At 41.5% G+C, this 20,135-nt stretch overlaps 1 protein-coding gene across 2 annotated transcripts in view; it reads right to left on the bottom strand.

The window, feature by feature from the left end:
* The window catches only part of LOC139765299 (guanidinobutyrase-like), a 140,796-nt gene that overhangs the window by 95,332 nt on the left and 25,329 nt on the right, over positions 1 to 20,135 (bottom strand). For both annotated transcript variants that reach the window (XM_071692685.1, XM_071692686.1), the window contains exon 2: positions 6,686 to 6,896. In XM_071692685.1, coding sequence (XP_071548786.1) covers positions 6,686 to 6,896 — 211 coding nt within the window. The remainder of the gene's footprint in view (positions 1 to 6,685; positions 6,897 to 20,135) is intronic.

Genomic DNA, 20,135 nt, shown 5'->3' with positions numbered 1-20,135 from the left:
AACCACGCTCTTTTTATTTCCACACATCTCTCTTACCCTTACATTACTTACTCGATCAAACCACCTCACACCACACATTGTCCTCAAACATCTCATTTCCAGCACATCCACCCTCCTGCACACAACTCTATCCATAGCCCATGCCTCGCAACCATACAACATTGTTGGAACCACTATTCCTTCAAACATACCCATTTTTGCTTTCCGAGATAATGTTCTCGACTTCCACACATTCTTCAAGGCTCCCAGGATTTTTGCCCCCTCCCCCACCCTATGATTCACTTCCGCTTCCATGGTTCCATCCGCTGCCAGATCCACTCCCAGATATCTAAAACACTTTACTTCCTCCAGTTTTTCTCCATTCAAACTTACCTCCCAATTGACTTGACCCTCAACCCTACTGTACCTAATAACCTTGCTCTTATTCACATTTACTCTTAACTTTCTTCTTTCACACACTTTACCAAACTCAGTCACCAGCTTCTGCAGTTTCTCACATGAATCAGCCACCAGTGCTGTATCATCAGCGAACAACAACTGACTCACTTCCCAAGCTCTCTCATCCACAACAGACTTCATACTTGCCCCTCTTTCCAAAAGTATTAAGCAAAAGGTAAGAAGGTGTATGCATCTTTTATGGATTTGGAGAAAGTGTATGACTGGATTTTGAGAAAGTGTATGACTGAGTCAAGTGGAATGCTCCAAGGGATGCATTAAGGATATATGGGGTGGGGGGACAACTGCTGGATGGTGTGAAAGCCTTCTATAAAGGAGCAAATGCATGTGTAAGAGTGGATGGAGAGTTGAGTGAAAGTTTCAGTACACACAAATGTGTGAAGCAGGGATATGTGATGTCACCTTGGCTCTTAATACATATATGGATGGAGCAATAAGAGGTGAAAGCAAAACTAGGAAAAGGGGGTGCAGGGATGAAGCATGGCTGTGAGGTATGGTGGCTAGTGGCAAGCCTGTTTGCTGATGATACTGTGTTGTTTGCTGAGAGTGAAGAGGAGTTGCAGAAGGTTGTAAGTGTGTTTTATGATGTGTGTAAGCATAGGTTATTGAAGGTACATGCAAGTAAAAGTAAAGTAATGGAGTTTGAAAGGAAACCAAGTGAAATTATAGATTTTGTAAAACCATATAGTGAAAGAAGAAAGTGTACTAAACTGTGCTCTGGATATGAGGAAGATAGAAGCAAGAGGAGAGAGAATTCAAGTATTTAGGAGCTGTCTTTGGTAAGTTTAATGAAATGGAAGGAGAGATAAGACAGAGAGCAGTGCAAGGTAGATTAGTCATTAGGTCCCTTAATAGAATAATGAAGAGTAGAGGTGTATGTATGAGAGTGAAGAAAGGATTAAGGGACTGCATAGTCCTCCTAACCCTGACCCATAGACTTAAAACATGGACATGGAAAGAGTCACATGGGTCAAGAATTTGGGCTGTGGAAATGAGCTATTTGAGAGGAGCATGTGGTATGACTTAATGGAATGAAGAAAGAAAATTAAGGGGTGTATATGAGATGTGGTATGGCAGGAATGCAAAGGGGATGAATTGTGGAGCGGGAGAGTGGGTGAAATGTAACACTTTGAGGTGGTTTGGTCTTGTGGTAAGAATGCAAGACTGGGAGTTTACAAGGTGAATGTATGATGGTACAATTAAAGAGGTTGATGTGAGAGGGAGACCAGCTCTGACATGGGCAAATGGAGTGGAAGAATACTGTAGGGAAAGAAATGGTGGAAGAATGTGTGGAATGGTGTATCAAGGGTGGCATGTAGGGACAAGATAACTGGAGATTTTTTTTGCCATGGTTATGCCCTTGATGGGAGTTCCCAAAGGGAATAGGTGTCAGGGAGATAGATAGAATAGATAGATGGTACACCCTTGCTGAGGGTGATTCTTCACTCATGGTATAACCATGGATAATGCAGAGTCCAGTAACACCTCCCAGGTCCATAAATGCCACATGCATGTCCTTTTCTTTCTCAAAGTATTTGATTCACAAATCCTTCAAAACAAACATATGACCCACATGCCCTCTATCACCCCTGAAAACACAATGATCATCCTCAGTCTGATGTTTTGAGCAGGCTACCACCCTCTCAATCATCAGCTTCACACAGAACCTGCCTGGTATACTCAACAGACGTACCTTTGTAATTCACACAATCACTTTCATCCTCCTTGCTTTACACAGTATCGTTATATGTGCAGTCCTTAGTCTCTTTACCTTGGGCCATAAAGACATTGAAAATCATGACTAATTAATCAACACTATCACCCACTTTCCTGAGAAATTCAACTGCAGTTCCATCCACTTCAGCCACTTTCCCACACTTCTTACAGAAGACTTTCATCAACTCTACTCTTTTCACTACATCATCATCTGTTACTCTCTCAGTCAGCATTCTGCAAGTCCCAAACACCCCACATCTGCTATCCCATTTAACACATTCAACAGTCCTCCATAGTCTTCTCATTGATACCCCTATTTGTTCACTTGTTCTACTCAGACTATTTACCTCCTCTAAAACATTTCTTCTTAACCCTGAAGTATACCAATAGAGAGAAGCTAAATTAATTATTGAACTTATAAAAAAAAATCAGTTTAATAAAATTTCATTAACAAACCAAAGGAAAGAACACCATTGATTTCACTTTTATGAAGGACAAACCACTAATGACAGAAATTGACATCACTAAAATGGATATTTCTAATAATTACACAATAGAAGTGTATACCATGTCAAAATGGACAAAGATAGAGATAATCAGAATTAAGGAAACGAAAGTGGCAAGTATTTAAACTACTCTAGTTTCTACTCAAACAAAATTGGTGGAACAAAGCAATAAATCTGACTGACAAAACAAAATGGAAGCAAAATTATCAATAACAGTAATACAAAAACAAAGACAGCAGCATTCTAATGATGAATAGATAATTTGATTACAAAATTAATATCACATAAAGGAAAGTTAAACAAATAGAGATACCTAGAAACAGAAAACAGTGAATGAACAGAAAAAATTGAAGGGAAAAAACCTAAGATTTACAAAAAAAGTGATACAGATTGAAACAATTTAAGGAAAGAAAAAAAATACTGACAGAAAGTTAATGAAGATCACACAAAACAGAACAAAACCAAATGAACAGAAAGTAATCTAAAGCAAAGATGCAAATACAGAATTCCTATTTGGATACACAAACAAAAGAACAAAAATCAGAGACTATATCCTTTAAGGTTGGTTATAGGTTTGTAAATGACCCCAAAAGAATCTACCAAATACTATTTAACCATTGAAAGTCAGTGTTTAGTATAAGAGTGATGAAATACTCAAAGAACATGATGAGTACATACTTACAGGTATAAGTTTATCAGCAGAAAGAAATACACCAGTGAGGCAATCAATGAACTTGAAGTTATCTTAGCACCATGGCTATATGGAATTCCAGCAATATTTTCTCAAAAGAAAAAAAACAGCCAAACCTCATACAGTGCTACTGAGACAAAGTACAAACCAAACAAGTATAACGCAAATATATAAAATGGTGTACATAATACCAGAACACTGTGGAGAAACCAAACTGTTGGTGGAACAATGTAGACCAGTCAACCTCACATTGCACATACAGTACTTAACAGAATAAAAAAGGTAAATAAAATGGAACATCATACTACACGTTGAACCTCTTAAATCCGGCAACCTTGGGACCTGGCCATTACCAGATCACAGAAAATGCTGGAAAACAGAAATTGACCCCCTATGTAAATATATGCCCGACCCCTAGTCTTGCCAGCTCATTCCACATACATATTGCTGTGTTGCCAATACAAGGCAGATTTGTCAGCATTATACACTTGTTCCGGGGCTAAGTTTTCTACTGCCACTAACCGTATAAATTCATCGACAAACTATGTTGCAGCTTTGTGTCAGGTAGTTAATGTAACAAATGACCACAGGTTGCTAGTTAGCTTTGGTCAACTCTTGTTACTACTGTTGTTTTAATGTTATCATCAAGGCAGCCAGCTCAAGCAGCATCAATCCTAGCCAGGTGATGGGTCACATGTATAGTGAGAGTCTATGTGGTCTTAGAATTATCGTTAACACCTGAAGGAGGTGCTAAAGATTGTTTGGTTAGTGGATGCAGCTGACACTGACCACCTTAATGACCATGGCAGTTGATAGGCCTAAGCCCAAACAATCAATCAACCAGCCAGGCAGCTGGCTCATACACCCCCTCTTGCCCTGTATATATTGCTGTTGGTTGTTTAATAGAGAACTGGAGTTTTAATCGATTCTTTCAATATGTCTGAAGGAATAGTGGTTCCAACACTGTTATATGGTTGCGAGGTGTGGGCTATAGATAGAGTTGTGCGGAAGAGGGTGGATGTGCTGAACGAGATGTTTGTGGCCAATATGTGGTGTGAGGTGGTTTGATCAAGTAAGTAATAATAGGGTAAGAGAGGTGTACTAACATAAAGAGTGTGGTTGAGAGAGCAGAAGAGGGTGTTTTGAAATGGTTTGGTCACATGTAGAGAATGAGTGAGGAAAGATTGACAAAGAGGATATATGTGTCAGAGGTGGAGGGAATGAGAAGTGGATGACCGAATTGGAGGTGGAAAGATGGAGTGAAAAAGATTTTGAGTGATCGGGGCCTGAACATGCAGGAGGGTGAAAGGCGTACAAGGAATGGAGTGAATTGGAACGATGTGGTATACCAGAGTCGACATGCTGTCGATGGATTCAACCAGGGTATGTGAAGCGTCTGGGGTAAATCATGGAAAGTTCTGTGGGGCCTGGATGTGGAAAGGGAGCTATGGTTTCGGTGCATTATTACATGACAGCTAGAGACTGAGTGTGAATGAATGTGGCCTTTGTTGTCTTTTCCTAGTGCTACCTCGTGCACATGAGGGGGGGAGTGGGTTGTTATTTCATGTGTGGCAGGGTGGCGATGGGAATGAATAAAGGCAGACAGTATGAATTATGTACATGTGTATATATGTATATGTCTATGTGTGTATATATATGTATATGTAGATGTATAGGTATGTATATTTGCGTGTGTGGACGTGTATGTATATACATGTGTATGTGGGTGGGTTGGGCCATTATTTCATCTGTTTCCTTGCGCTACCTCACTAACGCGGGAGACAGCGGCAAAGCAAAATAAATAATAGATCGATAAATATAAACTGAAATTTAAGGAACAGACTCATACCATAATGATACTGCTAACACTCACCACAAAACAGAAAATTACTATGAAATGATTTAATGCATACTTAAGTGAAAGTAAATACTGCTGTTTTATGGTTGCTAATAAAACAGATAAAAATAATTAAAAAAGAATACAAAAACAGTTCCCAAATAAAATCCACAGGCTGGAGCACAAGAACCAAAGAAGACTAAAAGAACGCAGAATATACATCCTAGATTGATGAGCTGAGATCTTTTTTCATACATATTTGCCATTTTCCCATTAATAACATTTACCTTGCAAAAAATGAAAGGCATGAAGATTTACGTCTTAAACCTATGAGTTACTCAGCAAGGATGATACAAAATCATAAAGTGAAGTTCCTGGAAACATACAAAAAGGATAGCAAGGCAAGGAAGCTGTATTGCTTATTCAATGCAATACCTGAAGAACTAAGAAACAGATGGAGTGACTACAAAAACATTCAAGAGAAGATCAGACTCATGGCTGAAGACAATACCAGATGAATCCTGGACTGATGACTCTGCAAAGGGGTTAGCTGGTGAAAAAAAAGCATTATACAAAAGCAAAATGAGTGATAAGAAGAGGCAGTTATAAGAAAGTGTAATCAACAAACAAGTGGTGAGCACGACATATAATCTTAGCCATCGTGGAAAAATATTGCCATAGGTAGGTACTCTCCATCTCTCATTTGTCCTGTTTTTCAGCCCATTCACTTTCCTCTTGACCTCTTTACACTTACTCTTGTATTCTTTTATGACAAGATTTAAGAAGAATCTTGCACTTATATCTGCCTTTACAGATAATTGATGATGGAAGTTTAACTTCTGGAGTGATCTTGAGCACTGGTCTGAACTTGTAACCTTCCCCAAAAACTTGACTTCATAACTTACAGTATCTGTTTTGGAAACCTGTCCACAGTATTAATATCTGGTCTATACTGAGAAACTGATGCCTGAAATTACCTTCATCTCTGGTCTGCAATGGGAACCCACCTCTTGACTCATCATAAAGTCTAGACTAGGAAACTGCCCCAATGCTCACCTTTATGTTTGTCTAGTATGTGCCAAGAATCTGTTCTTAATACTTAACTTCATAAGTAATCTATACCTAATACTCCCCTGTGTTTACCTGCTTTGTACAAGGAACCTTTCTAGTACTTGCATTCAGTCTTGGTGTGCACTGGAAAACCATCTTAGAGCTCATCATTAGTACTGCTTTACAGTGGAAACATCATCCAATACTTACTGTCTAAATCTATGAATGAGAAACCTGCCACTGTGGTCACATTCATTGCTAATCTGTACTGGAATCCTACATCCAGTGGTCAACTGGAAAGCTATCCCAGTACTTGATTTCGATTTTAGCCCATACTGGGAATCAGACTTAATAATCTACATCTTCATTGCTGGTCCCTACTGGAAACTAGAATCCAAAAACAACCCTAAGTACCAATACTATACTAACCCTCAGTGTTAGTGTGTACTGGAAGGCGCATGAAGGAAGCAATCCCCCCTGGTCGTGGCATTTGGGTGGAAATCAGAGGCTGGTTCAGATTCCTCTCTGCTGCCCAGGCTATCGATGTGCTTAAGCCCTTTGCTCCACATACCGTGGCTCTTATACCTGCCTCACCTAAGCTTCTGCACACTGCTCTCAGCATGTTATACTTTGGAGAATCCTGTAATGAGAAGAGGACAGTTATGGGGTATCTGATCTAGCTTAGTTAAAAACTTATACTTCTATGCACTAATCACACACACTCACACACACACACACATATATATATATATATGGCATGTACAGAGCATCAGATTGGGGAAGAGCAGTGTGGTTTCAGAAGTGGTAGAGGATGTGTGGATCAGGTGTTTGCTTTGAAAAATGTATGTGAGAAATACTTAGAAAAGCAAATGGATTTGTATGTAGCATTTATGGATCTGGAGAAGGCATATGATAGAGTTGATAGAGATGCTCTGTGGAAGGTATTAAGAATATTTGGTGTGGGAGGCAAGTTGTTAGAAGCAGTGAAAAGTTTTTATCGAGGATGTAAGGCATGTGTACGTGTAGGAAGAGAGGAAAGTGATTGGTTCTCAGTGAATGTAGGTTTGCGGCAGGGGTGTGTGATGTCTCCATGGTTGTTTAATTTGTTTATGGATGGGGTTGTTAGGGAGGTAAATGCAAGAGTCTTGGAAAGAGGGGCAAGTATGAAGTCTGTTGGGGATGAGAGAGCTTGGGAAGTGAGTCAGTTGTTGTTCGCTGATGATACAGCGCTGGTGGCGGATTCATGTGAGAAACTGCAGAAGCTGGTGACGGAGTTTGGTAAAGTGTGTGGAAGAAGAAAGTTAAGAGTAAATGTGAATAAGAGCAAGGTTATTAGGTACAGTAGGGCTGAGGGTCAAGTCAATTGGGAGGTGAGTTTGAATGGTGAAAAACTGGAGGAAGTGAAGTGTTTTAGATATCTGGGAGTGGATCTGTCAGCGGATGGAACCATGGAAGCGGAAGTGGATCATAGGGTGGGGGAGGGGGCGAAAATTTTGGGAGCCTTGAAAAATGTGTGGAAGTCGAGAACATTATCCCGGAAAGCAAAAATGGGTATGTTTGAAGGAATAGTAGTTCCAACAATGTTGTATGGTTGCGAGGTGTGGGCTATGGATAGAGTTGTGCGCAGGAGGATGGATGTGCTGGAAATGAGATGTTTGAGGACAATGTGTGGTGTGAGGTGGTTTGATCGAGTAAGTAACGTAAGGGTAAGAGAGAGGTGTGGAAATAAAAAGAGCGTGGTTGAGAGAGCAGAAGAGAGTGTTTTAAAATGGTTTGGGCACATGGAGAGAATGAGTGAGGAAAGATTGACCAAGAGGATATATGTGTCGGAGGTGGAGGGAACGAGGAGAAGAGAGAGACCAAATTGGAGGTGGAAAGATGGAGTGAAAAAGATTTTGTGTGATCGGGGCCTGAACATGCAGGAGGGTGAAAGGAGGGCAAGGAATAGAGTGAATTGGAGCGATGTGGTATACAGGGGTTGACGTGCTGTCAGTGGATTGAATCAAGGCATGTGAAGCGTCCGGGGTAAACCAGGGAAAGCTGTGTAGGTATGTATATTTGTGTGTGTGGGCGTGTGTATGTGCATGTGTGTGGGGGGGGTTGGGCCATTTCTTTCGTCTGTTTCCTTGCGCTACCTCGCAATACGCGGGAGACGGCGGCAAGGTATAAAAAAAAAAAAAAAAAAAAAAAAAAAAAAAATATATATATATATATATATATGGGCCATTTCTTTCGTCTGTTTCCTTGCGCTACCTCGCAAACGCGGGAGACAGCGACAAAGCAAAATAAAAAAATATAAAATATATATATATATATATATATATATATATATATATATATATATATATATATATATATATATATATATATTTATATATTTTTTTTTGCTTTGTCGCTGTCTCCCACGTTTGCGAGGTAGCACAAGGAAACAGACGAAAGAAATGGCCCAACCCACCCCCATACACATGTATATACCTACGTCCACACACGCAAATATACATACCTACACAGCTTTCCATGGTTTACCCCAGACGCTTCACATGCCCTGATTCAATCCACTGACAACACGTCAACCCCGGTATACCACATCGATCCAATTCACTCTATTCCTTGCCCTCCTTTCACCCTCCTGCATGTTCAGGCCCCGATCACACAAAATCTTTTTCACTCCCTCTTTCCACCTCCAATTTGGTCTCCCACTTCTCCTCGTTCCCTCCACCTCCGACACATATATCCTCTTGGTCAATCTTTCCTCACTCATTCTCTCCATGTGCCCAAACCATTTCAAAACACCCTCTTCTGCTCTCTCAACCACGCTCTTTTTATTTCCACACATCTCTCTTACCCTTACATTACTTACTCAATCAAACCACCTCACACCACACATTGTCCTCAAACATCTCATTTCCAGCACATCCATCCTCCTGCGCACAACTCTATCCATAGCCCATGCCTCGCAACCATACAACATTGTTGGAACCACTATTCCTTCAAACATACCCATTTTTGCTTTCCGAGATAATGTTCTCAACTTCCACACATTCTTCAAGGCTCCCAGAATTTTCGCCCCCTCCCCCACCCTATGATCCACTACCGCTTCCATGGTTCCATCCGCTGCCAGATCCACTCCCAGATATCTAAAACACTTTACTTCCTCCAGTTTTTCTCCATTCAAACTTACCTCCCAATTGACTTGACCCTCAACCCTACTGTACCTAATAACCTTGCTCTTATTCACATTTACTCTTAACATTCTTCCTTCACACACTTTACCAAACTCAGTCACCAGCTTCTGCAGTTTCTCACATGAATCAGCCACCAGCGCTGTATCATCAGCGAACAACAACTGACTCACTTCCCAAGCTCTCTCATCCACAACAGACTTCATACTTGCCCCTCTTTCCAAAACTCTTGCACTCACCTCCCTAACAACCCCATCCATAAACAAATTAAACAACCATGGAGACATCACACACCCCTGCCGCAAACCTACATTCACTGAGAACCAATCACTTTCCTCTCTTCCTACACGTACACATGCCTTACATCCTCGATAAAAACTTTTCACTGCTTCTAACAACTTGCCTCCCACGCCATATATTCTTAATACCTTCCACAGAGCATCTCTGTCAACTCTATCATATGCCTTCTCCATACATATATATATATATTTATATATATATATATATATATATATTTCTTTCTTTCAAACTATTTGCCATTTCCCACATTAGCAAGGTAGCGCCAAGAACAGAGGACCGGGCCTCTCAGGGAACATCCCCACCCAGCCCCCCTCTCTATTCCTTCCTTTGGAAAATTGAAAAAAAAAAAAAAACAAGAGTGGAGGATTTCCAGCCCCCCTCTCCCTTCCCTTTTAGTCGCCTTCTATGACACGCAGGGAATACGTGGGAAGTATTCTTTCTCCCCTATCCCCAGGGATATATATATTTTATTTATTTATTTTGCTTTGTCGCTGTCTCCCGCGTTTGCGAGGTAGCGCAAGGAAACAGATGAAAGAAATGGCCCAACCCACCCCCATACACATATATATACACACGTCCACACACGCAAATATACATACCTACACAGCTTTCCATGGTTTACCCCAGATGCTTCACATACCCTGATTCAATCCACTGACTGCATGTCAACCCCAGTATACCACATCGATCCAATTCACTCTATTCCTTGCCCTCCTTTCACCCTCCTGCATGTTCAGGCCCCGATCACAAAAAATCTTTTTCACTCCATCTTTCCACCTCCAATTTGGTCTCCCTCTTCTCCTCGTTCCCTCCACCTCCGACACATATATCCTCTTGGTCAATCTTTCCTCACTCATTCTCTCCATGTGCCCAAACCATTTCAAAACACCCTCTTCTGATCTCTCAACCACGCTCTTTTTATTTCCACACATCTCTCTTACCCTTACGTTACTTACTCGATCAAACCACCTCACACCACACATTGTCCTCAAACATCTCATTTCCAGCACATCCATCCTCCTGCGCACAACTCTATCCATAGTCCACGCCTCGCAACCATACAACATTGTTGGAACCACTATTCTTTCAAACATACCCATTTTTGCTTTCCGAGATAATGTTCTCGACTTCCACACATTCTTCAAGGCTTCCAGAATTTTTGCCCCCTCCCCCACCCTATGATCCACTTCCGCTTCCATGGTTCCATCCGCTGCCAGATCCACTCCCAGATATCTAAAACACTTTACTTCCTCCAGTTTTTCTCCATTCAAACTCACCTCCCAATTGAATTGACCCTCAACCCTACTGTACTTAATAACCTTGCTCTTATTCACATTTACTCTTAACTTTCTTCTTTCACACACTTAACCAAACTCAGTCACCAGCTTCTGCAGTTTCTCACATGAATCAGCCACCAGCGCTGTATCATCAGCGAACAACAACTGACTCACTTCCCAAGCTCTCTTATCCCCAACAGACTTCATACTTGCCCCTCTTTCCAAAACTCTTGCATTCACCTCCCTAACAACCCCATCCATAAACAAATTAAACAACCATGGAGACATTCACACACCCCTGCCGCAAACCTACATTCACTGAGAACCAATCACTTTCCTCTCTTCCTACACGTACACATGCCTTACATCCTCGATAAAAACTTTTCACTGCTTCTATCAACTTGCCTCCCACACCATATATTCTTAATACCTTCCACAGAGCATCTCTATCAACTCTATCATATGCCTTCTCCAGATCCATAAATGCTACATACAAATCCATTTGCTTTTCCAAGTATTTCTCACATACATTCTTCAAAGCAAACACCTGATCCACACATCCTCTACCACTTCTGAAACCACACTGCTCTTCCCCAATCTGATGCTCTGTACATGCCTTCACCCTCTCAATCAATACCCTCCCATATAATTTACCAGGAATACTCAACAAACTCATACCTCTGTAATTTAAGCACTCACTCTTATCCCCTTTGCCTTTGTACAATGGCACTATGCACGCATTCCGCCAATCCTCAGGCACCTCACCATGAACCATACATACATTAAATAACCTTACCAACCAGTCAATAATACAGTCACCCCCTTTTTTAATAAATTCCACTGCAATACCATCCAAACCTGCTGCCTTGCCGGCTTTCATCTTCCGCAAAGCTTTTACTACCTCTTCTCTGTTTATCAAATCATTTTCCCTAGCCCTCTCACTTTGCACACCACCTCGACCAAAACACCCTATATCTGCCACTCTATCATCAAACACATTCAACAAACCTTCAAAATACTCACTCCATCTCCTTCTCACATCACCACTACTTGTTATCACCTCCCCATTTGCGCCCTTCACAGAAGTTCCCATTTGCTCCCTTGTCTTACGCACTTTATTTACCTCCTTCCAGAACATCTTTTTATTCTCCCTAAAATTTAATGATATTCTCTCACCCCAACTCTCATTTGCCCTCTTTTTCACCTCTTGCACCTTTCTCTTGACCTCCTGTCTCTTTCTTTTATACATCTCCCACTCATTTGCTTTTTTCCCTGCAAAAATCATCCAAATGCCTCCCTCTTCTCTTTCACTAATAATCTTACTTCTTCATCCCACCACTCACTACCTTTTCTAATCAACCCACCTCCCACTCTTCTCATGCCACAAGCATCTTTTGCGCAATCCAACACTGATTCCCTAAATACGTCCCATTCCTCCCCCACTCCCCTTACTTCCATTGTTCTCACCTTTTTCCATTCTGTACTCAGTCTCTCCTGGTACTTCCTCACACAAGTCTCCTTCCCAAGCTCACTTACTCTCACCACCCTCTTCACCCCGACATTCACTCTTCTTTTCTGAAAACCCATACAAATCTTCACCTTAGCCTCCACAAGATAATGATCAGACATCCCTCCAGTTGCACCTCTCAGCACATTAACATCCAAAAGTCTCTCTTTCGCACGCCTGTCAATTAACACGTAATCCAATAACGCTCTCTGGCCATCTCTCCTACTTACATAAGTATACTTATGTATATCTCGCTTTTTAAACCAGGTATTCCCAATCACCAGTCCTTTTTCAGCACATAAATCTACAAGCTCTTCACCATTTCCATTTACAACACTGAACACCCCATGTATACCAATTATTCCCTTAACTGCCACATTACTCACCTTTGCATTCAAATCACCCATCACTATAACCCGGTCTCGTGCATCAAAACCACTAACACACTCATTCAGCTGCTCCCAAAACACTTGCCTCTCATGGTCTTTCTTCTCATGCCCAGGTGTATATGCACCAATAATCACCCATCTCTCTCCATCAACTTTCAGTTTTACCAATATTAATCGAGAATTTACTTTCTTTCATTCTATCACATACTACCACAACTCCTGTTTCAGGAGTACTGCTACTCCTTCCCTTGCTCTTGTCCTCTCACTAACCCCTGACTTTTCTCCCAAGACATTCCCAAACCACTCTTCCCCTTTATCCTTGAGCTTCGTTTCACTCAGAGCCAAAACATCCAGGTTCCTTTCCTCAAACATACTACCAATCTCTCCTTTTTTCACATCTTGGTTACATCCACACACATTTAGACACCCCAGTCTGAGCCTTCGAGGAGGATGAGCACTCCCCGCATGACTCCTTCTTCTGTTTCCCAGTTTAGAAAGTTAAAAAATACAAGGAGGGGAGGATTTCTGGCCCCCCGCTCCCATCCCCTCTAGTCGCCTTCTACGACATATATATATATATATATATATATATATATATATATATAAGGGGAGTGGGGGAGGAATGGGATGTATTTAGGGAATCAGTGATGGATTGCGCAAAAGATGCTTGTGGCATGAGAAGAGTGGGAGGTGGGTTGATTAGAAAGGGTAGTGAGTGGTGGGATGAAGAAGTAAGATTATTAGTGAAAGAGAAGAGAGAGGCATTTGGACGATTTTTGCAGGGAAAAAATGCAATTGAGTGGGAGATGTATAAAAGAAAGGGAGAGGAGGTCAAGAGAAAGGTGCAAGAGGTGAAAAAGAGGGCAAATGAGAGTTAGGGTGAGAGAGTATCATTAAATTTTAGGGAGAATAAAAATATGTTCTGGAAGGAGGTAAATAAAGTGCATAAGACAAGGGAGCAAATGGGAACTTCAGTGAAGGGCACAAATGGGGAGGTGATAACAAGTAGTGGTGATGTGAGAAGGAGATGGAGTGAGTATTTTGAAGGTTTGTTGAATGTGTTTGATGATAGAGTGGCAGATATAGGGTGTTTTGGTCGAGGTGGTGAGCAAAGTGAGAGGGTTAGGGAAAATGATTTGGTAAACAGAGAAGAGGTAGTAAAAGCTTTGCGGAAGATGAAAGCCGGCAAGGCAGCAGGTTTGGATGGTATTGCAGTGGAATTTATTAAAAAAGGGGGTGACTGTATTATTGACTGGTTGGTAAGGTTATTTAATATATGTATGGTTCATGGTGAGGTGCCTGAGGATTGGCGGAATGCGTGCATAGTGCCATTGTACAAAGGCAAAGGGGATAAGAGTGAGTGCTCAAATTACAGAGGTATAAGTTTGTTGAGTATTCCTGGTAAATTATATGGGAGGGTATTGATTGAGAGGGTGAAGGCATGTACAAAGCATCAGATTGGGGAAGAGCAGTGTGGTTTCAGAAGTGGTAGAGGATGTGTGGATCAGGTGTTTGCTTTGAAGAATGTATGTGAGAAATACTTAGAAAAGCAAATGGATTTGTATGTAGCATTTATGGATCTGGAGAAGGCATATGATAGTTGATAGAGATGCTCTGTGGAAGGTATTAAGAATATATGGTGTGGGAGGCAAGTTGTTAGAAACAGTGAAAAGTTTTTATCGAGGATGTAAGGCATGTGTACGTGTAGGAAGAGAGGAAAGTGATTGGTTCTCAGTGAATGTAGGTTTGCAGCAGGGGTGTGTGATGTCTCCATGGTTGTTTAATTTGTTTATGGATGGGGTTGTTAGGGAGGTGAATGCAAGAGTTTTGGAAAGAGGGGCAAGTATGAAGTCTGTTGGGGATGAGAGAGCTTGGGAAGTGAGTCAGTTGTTGTTCGCTGATGATACAGCGCTGGTGGCTGATTCATGTGAGAAACTGCAGAAGCTGGTGACTGAGTTTGGTAAAGTGTGTGAAAGAAGAAAGTTAAGAGTAAATGTGAATAAGAGCAAGGTTATTAGGTACAGTAGGGTTGAGGGTCAAGTCAATTGGGAGGTAAGTTTGAATGGAGAAAACTGGAGGAAGCAAAGTGTTTTAGATATCTGGGAGTGGATCTGGCAGCAGATGGAACCATGGAAGCGGAAGTGGATCATAGGGTGGGGGAGGGGGCGAAAATCCTGGGAGCCTTGAAGAATATGTGGAAGTCGAGAACATTATCTCGGAAAGCAAAAATGGGTATGTTTGAAGGAATAGTGGTTCCAACAATGTTGTATGGTTGCGAGGCGTGGGCTATGGATAGAGTTGTGCACAGGAGGGTGGATGTGCTGGAAATGAGATGTTTGAGGACAATGTGTGGTGTGAGGTGGTTTGATCGAGTAAGTAACGTAAGGGTAAGAGAGGTGTGTGGAAATAAAAAGAGCGTGGTTGAGAGAGCAGAAGAGGGTGTTTTGAAATGGTTTGGGCACATGGAGAGAATGAGTGAGGAAAGATTGACCAAGAGGATATATGTGTCGGAGGTGGAGGGAACGAGGAGAAGTGGGAGACCAAACTGGAGGTGGAAAGATGGAGTGAAGAAGATTTTGTGTGATCGGGGCCTGAACATGCAGGAGGGTGAAAGGAGGGCAAGGAATAGAGTGAATTGGATCGATGTGGTATACCGGGGTTGACATGCTATCAGTGGATTGAATCAGGGCATGTGAAGCGTCTGGGGTAAACCATGGAAAGCTGTGTAGGTATGTATATTTGTGTGTGTGGACGTATGTATATACATGTGTATCTGGGTGGGTTAGGCCATTTCTTTCGTCTGTTTCCTTGTGCTACCTCGCAAACGCGGGAGACAGCGACAAAGAAAAAAAAAAAATATATATATATATATATATATATATATATATATATGGCTGATTCATGTGAGAAACTGCAGAAGCTGGTGACTGAGTTTTTTAAAGTATGTGAAAGAAGAAAGTTAAGAGTAAATGTGAATAAGAGCAAGGTTATTAGGTACAGTAGGGTTGAGGGTCAAGTCAATTGGGAGGTAAGTTTGAATGGAGAAAAACTGGAGGAAGTAAAGTGTTTTAGATATCTGGGAGTGGATCTGGCAGCGGATGGAACCATGGAAGTGGAAGTAAATCATAGGGTGGGGGAGGAGGCAAAAATTCTGGGAGCCTTGAAGAATGTGTGGAAGTCGAGAACATTATCTCGGAAAGCAAAAATGGGTATGTTTGAAGGAATAGTGGTTCCAACAATGTTGTATGGTTGCGAGGCGTGGGCTATGGATAGAGTTGTGCGCAGGAGGGTGGATGTGCTGGAAATGAGATGTTTGAGGACAATGTGTGGTGTGAGGTGGTTTGATTGAGTAAGTAATGTAAGGGTAAGAGAGATGTGTGGAAATAAAAAGAGCGTGGTTGAGAAAGCAGAAGAGGGTGTTTTGAAATGGTTTGGGCACATGGAGAGAATGAGTGAGGAAAGATTGACCAAGAGGATATATGTGTCGGAGGTGGAGGGAACGAGGAGAAGTGGGAGACCAAATTGGAGGTGGAAGATGGAGTGAAAAATACTTTGAGTGATCGGGGCCTGAACATGCAGGAGGGTGAAAGGCGGGCAAGGAATAGAGTGAATTGGATCGATGTGGTATACCAGAGTCGACATGCTGTCGATGGATTCAACCAGGGTATGTGAAGCGTCTGGGGTAAATCATGGAAAGTTCTGTGGGGCCTGGATGTGGAAAGGGAGCTATGGTTTCGGTGCATTATTACATGACAGCTAGAGACTGAGTGTGAATGAATGTGGCCTTTGTTGTCTTTTCCTAGTGCTACCTCGTGCACATGAGGGGGGGAGTGGGTTGTTATTTCATGTGTGGCAGGGTGGCGATGGGAATGAATAAAGGCAGACAGTATGAATTATGTACATGTGTATATATGTATATGTCTATGTGTGTATATATATGTATATGTAGATGTATAGGTATGTATATTTGCGTGTGTGGACGTGTATGTATATACATGTGTATGTGGGTGGGTTGGGCCATTATTTCATCTGTTTCCTTGCGCTACCTCACTAACGCGGGAGACAGCGGCAAAGCAAAATAAATAATAGATCGATAAATATAAACTGAAATTTAAGGAACAGACTCATACCATAATGATACTGCTAACACTCACCACAAAACAGAAAATTACTATGAAATGATTTAATGCATACTTAAGTGAAAGTAAATACTGCTGTTTTATGGTTGCTAATAAAACAGATAAAAATAATTAAAAAAGAATACAAAAACAGTTCCCAAATAAAATCCACAGGCTGGAGCACAAGAACCAAAGAAGACTAAAAGAACGCAGAATATACATCCTAGATTGATGAGCTGAGATCTTTTTTCATACATATTTGCCATTTTCCCATTAATAACATTTACCTTGCAAAAAATGAAAGGCATGAAGATTTACGTCTTAAACCTATGAGTTACTCAGCAAGGATGATACAAAATCATAAAGTGAAGTTCCTGGAAACATACAAAAAGGATAGCAAGGCAAGGAAGCTGTATTGCTTATTCAATGCAATACCTGAAGAACTAAGAAACAGATGGAGTGACTACAAAAACATTCAAGAGAAGATCAGACTCATGGCTGAAGACAATACCAGATGAATCCTGGACTGATGACTCTGCAAAGGGGTTAGCTGGTGAAAAAAAAGCATTATACAAAAGCAAAATGAGTGATAAGAAGAGGCAGTTATAAGAAAGTGTAATCAACAAACAAGTGGTGAGCACGACATATAATCTTAGCCATCGTGGAAAAATATTGCCATAGGTAGGTACTCTCCATCTCTCATTTGTCCTGTTTTTCAGCCCATTCACTTTCCTCTTGACCTCTTTACACTTACTCTTGTATTCTTTTATGACAAGATTTAAGAAGAATCTTGCACTTATATCTGCCTTTACAGATAATTGATGATGGAAGTTTAACTTCTGGAGTGATCTTGAGCACTGGTCTGAACTTGTAACCTTCCCCAAAAACTTGACTTCATAACTTACAGTATCTGTTTTGGAAACCTGTCCACAGTATTAATATCTGGTCTATACTGAGAAACTGATGCCTGAAATTACCTTCATCTCTGGTCTGCAATGGGAACCCACCTCTTGACTCATCATAAAGTCTAGACTAGGAAACTGCCCCAATGCTCACCTTTATGTTTGTCTAGTATGTGCCAAGAATCTGTTCTTAATACTTAACTTCATAAGTAATCTATACCTAATACTCCCCTGTGTTTACCTGCTTTGTACAAGGAACCTTTCTAGTACTTGCATTCAGTCTTGGTGTGCACTGGAAAACCATCTTAGAGCTCATCATTAGTACTGCTTTACAGTGGAAACATCATCCAATACTTACTGTCTAAATCTATGAATGAGAAACCTGCCACTGTGGTCACATTCATTGCTAATCTGTACTGGAATCCTACATCCAGTGGTCAACTGGAAAGCTATCCCAGTACTTGATTTCGATTTTAGCCCATACTGGGAATCAGACTTAATAATCTACATCTTCATTGCTGGTCCCTACTGGAAACTAGAATCCAAAAACAACCCTAAGTACCAATACTATACTAACCCTCAGTGTTAGTGTGTACTGGAAGGCGCATGAAGGAAGCAATCCCCCCTGGTCGTGGCATTTGGGTGGAAATCAGAGGCTGGTTCAGATTCCTCTCTGCTGCCCAGGCTATCGATGTGCTTAAGCCTTTGCTCCACATACCGTGGCTCTTATACCTGCCTCACCTAAGCTTCTGCACACTGTTCTCAGCATGTTATACTTTGGAGAATCCTGTAATGAGAAGAGGACAGTTATGGGGTATCTGATCTAGCTTAGTTAAAAACTTATACTTCTATGCACTAATCACACACACTCACACACACACACACATATATATATATATATGGCATGTACAGAGCATCAGATTGGGGAAGAGCAGTGTGGTTTCAGAAGTGGTAGAGGATGTGTGGATCAGGTGTTTGCTTTGAAAAATGTATGTGAGAAATACTTAGAAAAGCAAATGGATTTGTATGTAGCATTTATGGATCTGGAGAAGGCATATGATAGAGTTGATAGAGATGCTCTGTGGAAGGTATTAAGAATATTTGGTGTGGGAGGCAAGTTGTTAGAAGCAGTGAAAAGTTTTTATCGAGGATGTAAGGCATGTGTACGTGTAGGAAGAGAGGAAAGTGATTGGTTCTCAGTGAATGTAGGTTTGCGGCAGGGGTGTGTGATGTCTCCATGGTTGTTTAATTTGTTTATGGATGGGGTTGTTAGGGAGGTAAATGCAAGAGTCTTGGAAAGAGGGGCAAGTATGAAGTCTGTTGGGGATGAGAGAGCTTGGGAAGTGAGTCAGTTGTTGTTCGCTGATGATACAGCGCTGGTGGCGGATTCATGTGAGAAACTGCAGAAGCTGGTGACGGAGTTTGGTAAAGTGTGTGGAAGAAGAAAGTTAAGAGTAAATGTGAATAAGAGCAAGGTTATTAGGTACAGTAGGGCTGAGGGTCAAGTCAATTGGGAGGTGAGTTTGAATGGTGAAAAACTGGAGGAAGTGAAGTGTTTTAGATATCTGGGAGTGGATCTGTCAGCGGATGGAACCATGGAAGCGGAAGTGGATCATAGGGTGGGGGAGGGGGCGAAAATTTTGGGAGCCTTGAAAAATGTGTGGAAGTCGAGAACATTATCCCGGAAAGCAAAAATGGGTATGTTTGAAGGAATAGTAGTTCCAACAATGTTGTATGGTTGCGAGGTGTGGGCTATGGATAGAGTTGTGCGCAGGAGGATGGATGTGCTGGAAATGAGATGTTTGAGGACAATGTGTGGTGTGAGGTGGTTTGATCGAGTAAGTAACGTAAGGGTAAGAGAGAGGTGTGGAAATAAAAAGAGCGTGGTTGAGAGAGCAGAAGAGAGTGTTTTAAAATGGTTTGGGCACATGGAGAGAATGAGTGAGGAAAGATTGACCAAGAGGATATATGTGTCGGAGGTGGAGGGAACGAGGAGAAGAGAGAGACCAAATTGGAGGTGGAAAGATGGAGTGAAAAAGATTTTGTGTGATCGGGGCCTGAACATGCAGGAGGGTGAAAGGAGGGCAAGGAATAGAGTGAATTGGAGCGATGTGGTATACAGGGGTTGACGTGCTGTCAGTGGATTGAATCAAGGCATGTGAAGCGTCCGGGGTAAACCAGGGAAAGCTGTGTAGGTATGTATA

Source organism: Panulirus ornatus, chromosome 53, assembly GCF_036320965.1.
Source record: "Panulirus ornatus isolate Po-2019 chromosome 53, ASM3632096v1, whole genome shotgun sequence".
NCBI classification, from domain to species: Eukaryota; Metazoa; Arthropoda; class Malacostraca; order Decapoda; family Palinuridae; genus Panulirus; species Panulirus ornatus.
The sequence above is the reverse complement of the archived record's forward strand: the minus strand, read 5'-3'. Positions and strand labels throughout refer to the sequence as shown.